The sequence below is a fragment of the Vigna angularis genome, chromosome 4 (genome assembly GCF_016808095.1).
Source record: "Vigna angularis cultivar LongXiaoDou No.4 chromosome 4, ASM1680809v1, whole genome shotgun sequence".
Classification (NCBI taxonomy): domain Eukaryota; kingdom Viridiplantae; phylum Streptophyta; class Magnoliopsida; order Fabales; family Fabaceae; genus Vigna; species Vigna angularis.
In genome coordinates, this window is record NC_068973.1 from 37,040,128 (window position 1) to 37,051,873 (window position 11,746).

At 33.4% G+C, this 11,746-nt stretch overlaps 1 protein-coding gene across 1 annotated transcript; it reads right to left on the minus strand.

The window, feature by feature from the left end:
* Nucleotides 1-1,017: 1,017 nt before the first annotated feature.
* On the minus strand, nucleotides 1,018-9,757 carry LOC108332007 (transcription initiation factor TFIID subunit 5). The gene is made up of 19 exons (XM_017567087.2): nucleotides 9,517-9,757; nucleotides 9,335-9,416; nucleotides 9,161-9,239; nucleotides 8,959-9,056; nucleotides 8,794-8,850; nucleotides 7,997-8,084; nucleotides 7,803-7,912; nucleotides 7,240-7,347; nucleotides 6,897-7,048; nucleotides 4,884-4,994; nucleotides 4,734-4,803; nucleotides 4,587-4,626; nucleotides 3,866-4,030; nucleotides 3,690-3,766; nucleotides 2,957-3,073; nucleotides 2,297-2,562; nucleotides 2,089-2,184; nucleotides 1,383-1,455; nucleotides 1,018-1,292 (listed from the first exon to the last, which is right to left on the minus strand). The coding sequence occupies exons 1-19, from the start codon at nucleotides 9,687-9,689 to the stop codon at nucleotides 1,239-1,241; spliced, it is 2,016 nt and encodes a 671-aa protein (XP_017422576.1). The 5' UTR covers nucleotides 9,690-9,757; the 3' UTR covers nucleotides 1,018-1,238.
* Nucleotides 9,758-11,746: the final 1,989 nt, after the last annotated feature.

An 11,746-nucleotide genomic window follows, 5' to 3' on the forward strand; every position in this document is an offset into this window, starting at 1 on the left:
CACTTTTAGGTTTGAGGATGAAACTTAACCATACAACCTTGTAATATTAAATGCCTGCCTGCACTACATCGTATTCATGAATGCCTTTTTCCTATCCGATTCTGAAAGAAAATTTCCGCCTGTTTTATTCGTATTCAAACACTTCACATTTGATTAATTACATCACATTTACTTTAATTAGTAGAGGTTGGATCTAGTAAAAAAGATAATTCTCTTTTATGAACCAAGAAACTTTTAATCTGTGCATATATATATATACACACACACACCTGTGGATATCTTCAACAAACTTTCAATGCACCACATGAAATCACGATTTAAACTAAAAATGTTCCATCACTTACATTTGGACCTTAAAATTGGCTTGAAATATTTCATGCATGATTTATCCAAAAATGTCCTCTCGACCGTACGTGATTTGACAGAACTTTCTCCCTCTTGAGATATTTTAAAAATGAATTCAATGACAGCGTCTTGGTTATAATTAATAAATTAATATATCCACTAATATTCAGAATTTATTCTTTCGCTAATATGTCCTTTAACCGATAATCAAAGATTAGTTATTTCGAAATATAAAGATCAATTACTTTTTGACTGTTCTGACACACACAAACATATATATATATATATATATTTCAATAAATTGGGGAGATCTACCGAGAATCAGGGACATTTGACTATGTTTTTCTTGCAATCAAATTGAAGTGTCAAGGCTCGTCCAACTGCCACTCTTAGTGCGTACGCAACAAAAAGTCTATTATTTCTCACTGCTATATACATGGTACCTCGATTCCTAAGGACGAAAAAATATCGATGGTAAAATTAACAGCAATATATAAAAAGACCAGTATAGTAAATAAATAAACAAAGGATTTTCAAAATCCTTTTAATCATAAACTTATTTTATCGAAAAACAATAAACATATTAGATTAATTTCTTACGTTCTCGTGAAAATATGGGAAGATTAATAGTAATAACTGAAGTGAAAATATATCAATCAAATGAAAAGAGAATAATGTCTGAATAAATTTATAATTAACTATAAAAAATATACAGATTACTGACAAATATAGTATCATTAAAATTTAACGAAACTTCTCAGCCCTAGTGAAGATTCCGTACATAAAGGACACGAGGGAGTACAAAACTATGATGTGCGTTGCTTTTCAGGCGATAAATTCCAGCTTCTACAACTTTGATCTGATCTATCTATTAGTAGACGTACTCATATATATTACCCACTTTTTGCTAGAGCTCCAGCCGCAAAAAGAAGATTCCTTCGAGAAAACTGTTTCAAACAACATACATACACGATTGAATCCTACAAAATTATATGAACATTTCCATGATCATGTAATCAAGCGTCAAGTGATCTTACCCGCAATGAGTAAACTGGGGTTGATTTGGTTGCCAGAGTTTTCAGCGATCTAAGTCTGTTAGCATTCCCACTTCTACCAAGGTAACGGAAGATATCGATTGCATGTTCAAAAATTCAACGGGGTTCAATCAGAGTCAAACCAGTTTTAATAAAACATTCAAAGTAATATTAACATAAAAAGTTACTTGAAAGTGTCATAAATCATAACATACAACAAATATGATATAGATAAAAAGAAACAAATCTAAGACACATCAGATTTAAAATCATAACAAATAAAATTCATTACCACCAATAAGTCTATTAAAATACCCAGCTACAACCAAAAAAAACGCTTCAAGAGCCAAAATATCTTAAACAGTAGGTTTTCTAGATTTTCCAACTTAACGGATTTTTATCCCGATTAAAATGAAATCCAGATTTTAAAAAGTTTTGGACCGAACACTGGCCAAATTCCTGATTCAACTAGCCCGTTCGGTCTGGTTCTGACAACAACGGGTAAGTGAAAATAAATGTTTGACGTGGTGATTGAGTGCTAATACACCTCTCAATGATACCTCGTGGCAAATATATTATTTATTCCTGTAGAAGTTGAATAATAACCGGACACATTTATAAATTTTCCCAAAAACTTGGATTAGTTAGAAATAAAATATTTCCTACGACAAAACGATTCGAAAACAATTGTCACAACAGGCGAACTTACTTTTCTTCAGCCCTTGAAACCTTGGTGCTCGTATTTACATCCCACAATTTTACAGTGGAATCAGCAGATCCAGATGCTAGAATTGAACCTTCAGAACTGATACATCCAACCATTATGAGTGGACCATAAGTATTGTTAAATCGATAGCAAGCTCAAAAACCTTTATTCCACTTCCTAATTGAGATAAAATACAGCAATAAGGGATCACCTGAATGCAAGGGACCAGACACAAGACGTGTGCCCGATCAAAGGGGTGAGACAGCGACCACTAGAGAGGTCCCACATCATGATCGTGCCATCTTCATCCCCAGATGCCATATAGCGACCATCAGGAGACATTGCCAAAGACAAAATCATACCCCTGTGACCAACAAAAACCCGGACACACTCACCGCTCTGCACATCCCATAGTCGAACTGTTTTGTCACTGGAACCAGTTGCAATGTAGTTGCAGTTGGCATGCCATTGTACACACTAAAAATGAACACAAAATACGTAAGGATTGTGGCATAAATACATAATGATGAGTATAGCTCATTTTTTACCTTCTAAGATTAGGTGGCAAATTATAGTTTTCTGAGACAAATATTTTGAACATATATAACCAGTTAGGAATTCAATTACATTATTATGGCTTAACAAGAGAAACAAAACATAATTTCCCCCATTCAAAACAGACTTCACAAAGCCCTGCTCGATCATAAACTTGAAGATGTACACCTAATTAAATACTGGTATATGAGAATCCGAAGCAATCGATATTTAAATATAAAATTAAATAAGCAAGAGGCAAATATGGATCACAAAAGAGAAAATAAAATCTACAAAAAAACAGAAGCAACAAAGAATCTTAAATGCAACAACTTACATCAACATCAGATAAGTGTCCTGCCATTATTCTTAAGGGCTGTATCCTGTCCATTGACCAAATCCTAGCAGTTCTGTCGTGTGAAGAGCTGGCAAAATAATGCCCTACAGGACTAAACTGCATCCATAAAAAGAAATAAATAATCCAGCCATCCAGAATGTACATGCAGCCAAGAATGACGCCCAAGGCAAGCAAAAGAGGAATAAAGTATATTTGCACTAAAAAGCAGAATTCTGCAAGCTGGAACTATTAATTTGAGGGTACAAAGCACAGCATTGACTCTTCAGCAAATCCCATAGATGCATGCCGATCATATACACAACTGATTAATCGTAACAAACAAAAGTTTCATTACATTTTACCAGTAAAAACTATGAAGTAATTTACAGAGGCAAAAAAGAACTAGTTTGTATCATTTACATACTATACCACATTAAACATGCAAGAAAATAAACAGGGTGGGATTATAAAGGCTTTCCCCTCATAAATATTACGCTAAAAAGATAGGGGAGGCTTTGCTACATTGATGTCATTTCTTAAGCCATCTCTTTGGGCTCTTCATTCCTTGTATTTATTTTACTAAATAAAGTGGATCACATTAACAACATATGTGGTCTGACTTGCATATAGACATCATACTTTAATGGTTAAATTTTAAACTTTTATTCATGCAACTGGTATCTTGTTCTACATTCACTATCAGAACATAAAAGTTCACAATAAAATGTTTTACCTGAACATCCCAGACAGGGTAATTGTGACCCTTATAACAAACAAGATTGGCATTAAGTTTGGTGCTCCATAACCGAACTGCATAAAAATTTAAGATACATAAGGTTCAGAATTAAAACTATAATATACAAGAAAAAAAAATAGATTGCGGCACAAAAATGAGATCAGGTGGTCTACTTGTTGCGTCTGCTGAGGATGAAAGGATAAAATCTCCCACGGGACTAAAAGAGGCTGCATAAACAGGTCCTGAATGACCTTGAAATAGTGTATACTGTCTTTTCCCAAGCCCTTGCCCAAACATTTGATCATTTGGTGATGTGTCATTCTCATCCTGCAAAAGAGCTAATGATAGAAAAATTGATAACTGGACTTTTACAGCTAGCAAAACCATTTTTGTCATTCTCCAAATGCTAGGAAATTGCATGAGCTATCGTCCACCCAAGTTTGCCTTGTTCATTCAACTCAAATATCAATTTTATTATTAGATCCCAGGGTACACTGTTTAACAATTAGAGGGGGGAAAATTGATCCATTCTTAAACCATTTTGAAATAGAATGCCTACACACTGGTAAGGATCACATTCTTAAACCACTATTTATTTTTCTATGTGAATTAAATGCTCATAGACTAACAAAGTCCAAGTCAATAATTCCATCACTAGATGACTAGAAAGATGGTACTGCTGCTAAGAACCTCTCTTCTCTTTATACATGAGGCAGTGAAAAGTATAACTGCTATACCACTGAATGTCTTGCTTAAATTAATTACAGGTTGATATCATCAGTGTATTCTTAAACTATATTTTCTCTGAACCCATGTAACTGATTAACTATGTTCACATTTCTCAAGCAATGATGCAACAATAACAGCAAAAGAAATTTACAAATACAAACTTACAACTGGCAGTCGGTTGTCCAAGCTTTGCCATATCCCAAACCTGGGTATACAAATAAGAAATTACCAGAAATTCAATCAATTTAGAACTTCATAGAAAGAGGGTTTTCTAGAGGTGAATGGAAGAGCAAATATACAGAAGAAAAAAACCTTGAGTGATGAGTCAGAAAATCCTCCAGCAATTAATGATCCGTCATGGGATATCGATGAACAGCTTAAACTGAGATGGTATGCAAAAATGAATTGAACAACAGAAATCCAAACAACATATATAACAATAGTAAATGTGTCGAACAATACCTGTTATGTGTATTTATAAATGTGTAAAAGCTAACTGACGGCAATGCAACATTGCTGAGCTGTACACGGTTCCTTAAATCTTCAAGGATGGACTGTTCAACCTCAGTTGGCCTGCAAAATTCAACATTACAAAATTCAGTTAAATGAAGTTAAAAAAAATTCAGAATTTAGTGATTCAAATATTTACATCAATTAGTAATATTAATACTTTGCATTATGTAGCTTGCATCATATGATAACAAAATATACAGAAGTGGAGAATTTAGAAAATTATGTACTTTTCTTACAATAAATATGTTGAATAACTAACTAATTCAAGAACTCAACTACAATTTTAGGATTTTGATAGAAACAAATGAAAACAGCCCTTTTACCCTTCAAATTATGAGAAATGCGGGATCTATAAAGACTTTATCCACAAATTGTTGAATAACTAACTAATTCAAGAACTCAACTACAATTTTAGGATTTTGATAGAAACAAATGAAAACAGCCCTTTTACCCTTCAAATTATGAGAAATGCGGGATCTAAAGACTTTATCCACAAATAGAAGGACAGGTAAATAGTTATATACTACCAACCCATCCAATTAGCCCACTTATGCTAAACATAATCAGTTAGAAATGACACATGAGTGGTCTCGTTGGCAGGTGCCAAACACAGAATTCCAATTCAAAGTATATCCAAACCTACCATTGAAGTGCATCTGCACATAGTACATGACCACTCTTTCCATTTAAACAGGATTGATGCAGCATAGAGGAGTCCCAAATCAACGAAGTCTTAGACTTGGAACTCCCATTTAAAGTAGAGGATTCCCCTCCTACATCTTGTCGTTTATGAATAGAAATATAGAGAAAAGAATGAATTCTTTGGATGAATACAAAAGAGAAATTCTATTTAGTTTGGATGAAGAGAAATATATAGAAAAGATAAGAAATGTATACACTTTTATTCATTTTTAACAAAAAAGGAGAAATTAAGGATAGAAATAAAGAGTTTAGAGTCCACACTTAAAAAGAGAAATGAGAAAAAGTTTTCCATACGAGAATATGTGTGAAAATTTTCTCTTGCTCGTTTCTATTCTGTCAAGCAAACTAAATGGGAAATTTCTACCTGATCTCCATTCTCTATTTCTTTCGACCAAATTTCCACAGAATAAAGGATCAGAATAGTGGGAAGGCTTGCATTCCAGAGAAACTCGGAAACCTAGCTGAATTCTTAACTCCTCCATGTTTATGGTTGTATTTAGTGTTTCTCTTTTGCAGGGTTTCTTATCCTCCCACTATTTGATGTCACCCCCACCCCCCCCCCCCCCCCCCCCTCCCTTTCTAATAGATTTTCTTCATTTTACAACCCCCAAAAATACAAAAAGCAGTAATGCCCAGACCTCCATATCCTTTTTATCAGGTTGAACTTTCTTCCTGTCTGATCCAAAACAAGCATTAAACCTAGAGCAAAATAAACTAACACAATACTAAAACATCTACAACAAATCAAAAACTGCACTGACGGGATCCAGCAAATGTTTTTTATCACAAACAAACCATTTAGAGTTGAGTCTAATTTAGAAGCTGACTATAATTTTAAAAATATAAATTCACTCAGTGATATACATTAATTTAGGTTCCATTCAATTAATTGCAGATGCCAAGCAAAACATTGCAAGCAATAATAGAGCCCAGTCTCAGAATTTTGATAAACTCTGTAAGCAAAAGGACTCATAAGAATAATTTTTATTCCAACCAGAACAGGAAAGTAGCCTTATTAAATTTAGTTTCGATAATATGTGAATGACTAAATGTTGAGCTTTTTTATTTGGCTATATGGTTAAACAAAAATCACAGTTATAAAATACTAAAGAAAAATCCTTTTTAGATAACATGCCAATCAAATGAATCCTTTGCTCCAGCTTTAATAGCATCAATTATTTTAGAATTATGCCATTCACATTAGCTATATAATTTCTAATGAAAAGAAAATGAATATGTCTTATGGGATAGAGATAATACATTAAGGGTAAGGGGAGTTCAGGCTTAACTCGAGGAGCTGCAGGTACAGCACTAGCTTCAGGTTTTGCACTCTTTCCAGTTGTGCTACCACCCTTGTCCTTTTTTACTTTTTTTACTGAACCACCTTGCTTTCCTCCTTCAATGGATCTTTTCTAAAAGAAAATCATTCGAAAACTAAAGTGAAAAAATACTCAAATAAGACATCCCAAATTAAAATACATGGACACACTCTTTGAAAGGCCTACATTCTAGAAATAAATGGTGCCGTATTTCCTCATATAATATAAGCAAAAATGAAATTTAATAAATTGACAGGGTCATGTGAATTTCATAACAGATATACCTTAGTCTCGTCATTCTCCCCTTCTTTTGTTTCCCCTTCACCCTTTTCCGAGTCTGAAAGCAAAGCCCCTGCCTTCTCTAGCCGTTCTTCAAGAGAATCTTCAAGTAACTACAGCAGATACACATCGAGAATTAAATCAGATAGTCACTGAATCAGTCAATAATAATTTAAATCGGTAACTCCATTCTTTTGAAAATAGAATAAGAACTCCTTTTGGACAAGTGTCCAGGAACATGTAAAACTGCTGTCACCTCACCTAGCTTACACTTTATTTCTTGTTTTAAAATAATGTATTTGTATAAAAAAATTCTAAAAAACCAACACAATTCACAATTTATTGTTCAAATCTTTGAAAACAGAAAACAAAATGAAAATAAGCAATACTTGGACGTTATTGGTGAAAGCAGGGCATTTAAAGAAGTTTCAAGTGTTTCTCACGCTAGGACGTAACTTTCATTACACCAACTTGCAAATGTAAATAAATAGGGTTGTAATGAAAGAAACAACATAACCATGAAAACTTGTAACTTTATCAAAATTAGCAGAAATACTAGTAGACTCACCCCCCAATGAATTTCTTTTTGATTTATCCGGTTTGCTGCTTCCTGGCTGCTTCCAGTAAGGGTAACAGCTTCCGGATCATCAGAAATTAAGCTAGGTTGTCCAGGGGAAACTATATTACAACAAAAGACAATGACGTGTACGCAATAATAAGTAGTTCAAATGAGTAGATGCAATCTATAACGAATAAAGGTACCTTGAAAGTTAATATGCTCATTTATAATACCGAGTATAGTGGTGGATTGAGTACTGTGTAGATGTTGCAAGAGAAGCTCATAGGAATACTGGCAAAACATCAACTGCTATCAACTTTCCTCATATATTAAATGGAACATAAGACCAGTGATAAAAATTAAAGGGAACAAGGACCAAAGTAGACAAAGATAATGACGGTTCATGGGCTTCAGAAGAAAAATAAGTAATCCTTTTGAACATAGTCCAGAGACATTGTGATAAATTTCAAATATTTATAATATAAAATATAAGCTAATCCTAGCCTAACACCTGCATGATACTTCCATTAAGCCCTTGCATGAGCCAAATCCACCAAGATAAGGTAATCAACAGTAATGGCATACCATAAATGCCCACTGTAAATGTCCACAACATAAAATGAAAGGACGAAAATCTTATACACATTAATTTCAATGTATGAGATTAAGCAATTGACTAGTATCACAAATAACCCCCATGGCCCAGCATACAAAACCAACTTTAAAGCTGAATGAAAACCAACTGCTATAAACTGATTTGCATTTAAGTTTTAAAGGCATGACCCAACATGAGATACATTATGAACAGAAAACCCCCAAGGAGAAAAGGCATCACAAATAATGGTTCAAACAATAGCATACGTAATCGTCATCAAACAGTAAGGGAAGAAGCCACAGAGAGGCGGGAACTAGAGTTCTAAAGGTTGAATGTGTGCAAAATAAAAATAGAAAGTAATTACAGCGCAGCTGATAAACACATCCAGAAGAATCAACTCGTTACCTCACATATCTTTATGTTGAATTTGCTCTGTCTAAGCGAGTGAGCGAATTCCATTTCCTGCAAAAGAAATTACATTACCGTAGGAATATTTTACACTAATTGCTAACGATCCAACAACCTCGAAAAAATTAAAACACCAATACAAAACTTTAGACAGCAACCAACCTCCAGATGGGTAGGAGAAAGAACCCCTTCTAACTTCTGAAGGTCACGCAAGTGCATCATTTCGTGGTCTTCACGGAAAGTATTGAAGAAATTCCGAGCTGAAAACAGCGACCACAGTCACACACAAACACAAGAACAAACCAAAAGAAAACAAAACACGTACGGCATCGCACAAGTGCCCCCATTTAGAACAGCAAATTACCTTCCTGAACATGTCCTTTCGCCACGAGGTCCATAAAGCAGTGGATAAACACGGGATAAAGCACGCGAAGCAACTCGTGCTGCAGGAATACGCCGATAAACGTGACAAAAACGAGTGGAAACCAAAGAGAAAAAAGATAAAACGGATAAAGGAAAGTGAAAAGGCGCGCGTTACCTTGTACAAATCCAGTGAAGAATAAGTCCATGTTCGCAGTTTGCTGTAGCCGTCGTGGAACCTAGCCGGACCACTCTCCAATCTGCGAAAGATAGGGTTTGAAAGAGGGAAAAAGTGAGTGCGGTGAGGAAATGAAGCGTGAGCGGAGGGTAACGATAGGAGGTTGGAGAATTGAGAAGTACTGAGAGAATGCGAGGAGGTGGTTGGCAATGTCGGGTTCGAGAAGGGAATTACTGGAGGAGGAATTGGTGGTTTTGTTATGCCGAAACTCTTCCTGGAAAATCTTCTCGGTTTGCGTGAAACCTCTCTTCTTCAGATACGCGGTAACATATCCAACTATTTTATCGTCCTCCATTCTCTGATCTCACACCACAACCCCCTTCTTCTTCCTCTCCTTCTTCCACTGCGCTCTTGCTGCCTCGCGAATGCACTTTTTTTTAGTAGAAATTTGATTCTTCATTGGGCTTGTTTCTTGAACGGGGTCAGTTACGTGGGTTTGGGCAGAACTGGATAACCAGCTTTTGGGCTTCAACCCGTTATTGGGTCAGACTAACTTTTCAATTTTTAAATAACGTGGACGGAGCATGAAACGTTTTGAGATTTTTTTTTTTTTGGTTAATTTTGTCAGCTCCAATATATATTTTTCCTTAATTCTTAATTTTTGTCAATTTTGTAATAAAAATAAACTTTATGTATGTTTATGATTATTATTGTGTTTGATTGAGATGTTGATATGGTTGTGGAAATGTATAATGATAGTATTGAAAAACTTTCAAAGATAAATTCTTTGTGACGATGATCTTAGTATATTCATTGACACTTGGGAGGTCAGTAATAAGGTATCATGATATTCTACCAATCATTCAAGTCATACAAAGAAAAATAATTGAGGAGAGAGATGAAAAAAAGTCTTAGTCACGGAACCATTTGGTCCTATACGCGAAATGACTAACATTGTAAGTAATATAGTGATAACTCTTTTGTATATAACTCTACGTAGCATAAATAATAGTACAAGTGCATGTTTACAATAAAACTCAATGTTAAAAACATGTATCTTGTGTTTTAGAATATATTTTTTTCACATTAGCTTATACGATCATTTCTTTTTTGTTTTTTTTTTAAGATGTTATTTGTATGAACATATAAGAGATAGGTATTAATATATCTTTAATAGAAAATAATTATCTTTAATGTCTAGTAGTTATATGAAAAATAATTTGTTTTAAAACTTTAAGTTATTCTTAATTATTTTATATAGATTTATTTATTTTTTAAAATAATCACATTAATACTATATATATTTAAATAGTCTATTTTATTTTATAAATCTTATAATATTTTATTGAAAACTACATATATAATGATATTTTTATCTAATATAATATAAAAATAAAAAATATACTTCTCATCACATAAAAAGCAAATAAATAAAATAATAAGCAGTAACAAATAAATTAATAAAAGAATTAAACCAGATAATAGACATTTTTTTAGTATTTAGTCAAAAAAATTAATAAAAAACTCAACTTATTATAAAATTAAAACTTAATTAATTTTATTGTTTAAAATATTATTTTAAATAGTTATAGAAAATCAAACAAGACAACTTTGGAAAAAGGGATGGCAACTTATTTCACAAGTGTACCAACGAAATTTCAATTACCTGTCTGTCTAAGGTTGAACTGAAAATGAATGATATGGAAATGAGAGTGTTAGAAGATGACAAGTGTCCAAGTTTGTAGCTTGCATTATTGGTAGTTTGACAGCAGTTCCGCGTTTCTCCTGGCACCATTGCTCAAACATCGCTGTTCTGCAACCATTCAATGGCGACTTTGGAATTCACTTCAAATGGACCAATAAAACCATACAATATTTCGTGATCTGTCCACTGCTCCATCTTATTTATTTTAATACATGCTTCTCAAATATACATGAAAAGTAATAAGAAAGATTGGAAAATGGAGTGGCAAGAGTCCATTGGCTACCTACTACTAGTTATCATGTTAGGCTTACGCAATGCAACCATGAAATCAGAAAAAACATCATCTTTCATTATTACCAATTTTCCTTTTGGATGTGACAAATAAAATTTTCCTCCAATACACTCTAGACATCTATTTCAATAATTGAGTTTGAACGTTTTAAGTAAGGCTTCAGTTTCAAACTTCATAAATAAAAACAAATTATTTGAAAGAGATATCTTTTCGAAAGTTTTAGTCAATTTGGTTTAGTGAAAACTAGTTAAAGAATAAGTGGATACATCATACCAAAATAAAGTAATTTCCATTTAATCATATTTTAAATAATTCAATTATAGCGAGTTAATTCCGTGTTAGGTAAAAATAAGTTTTTCATCAATTTTTAAATATATTAAATAATTTCTTTAAAAGAATCGTACTTTTTCTGCTT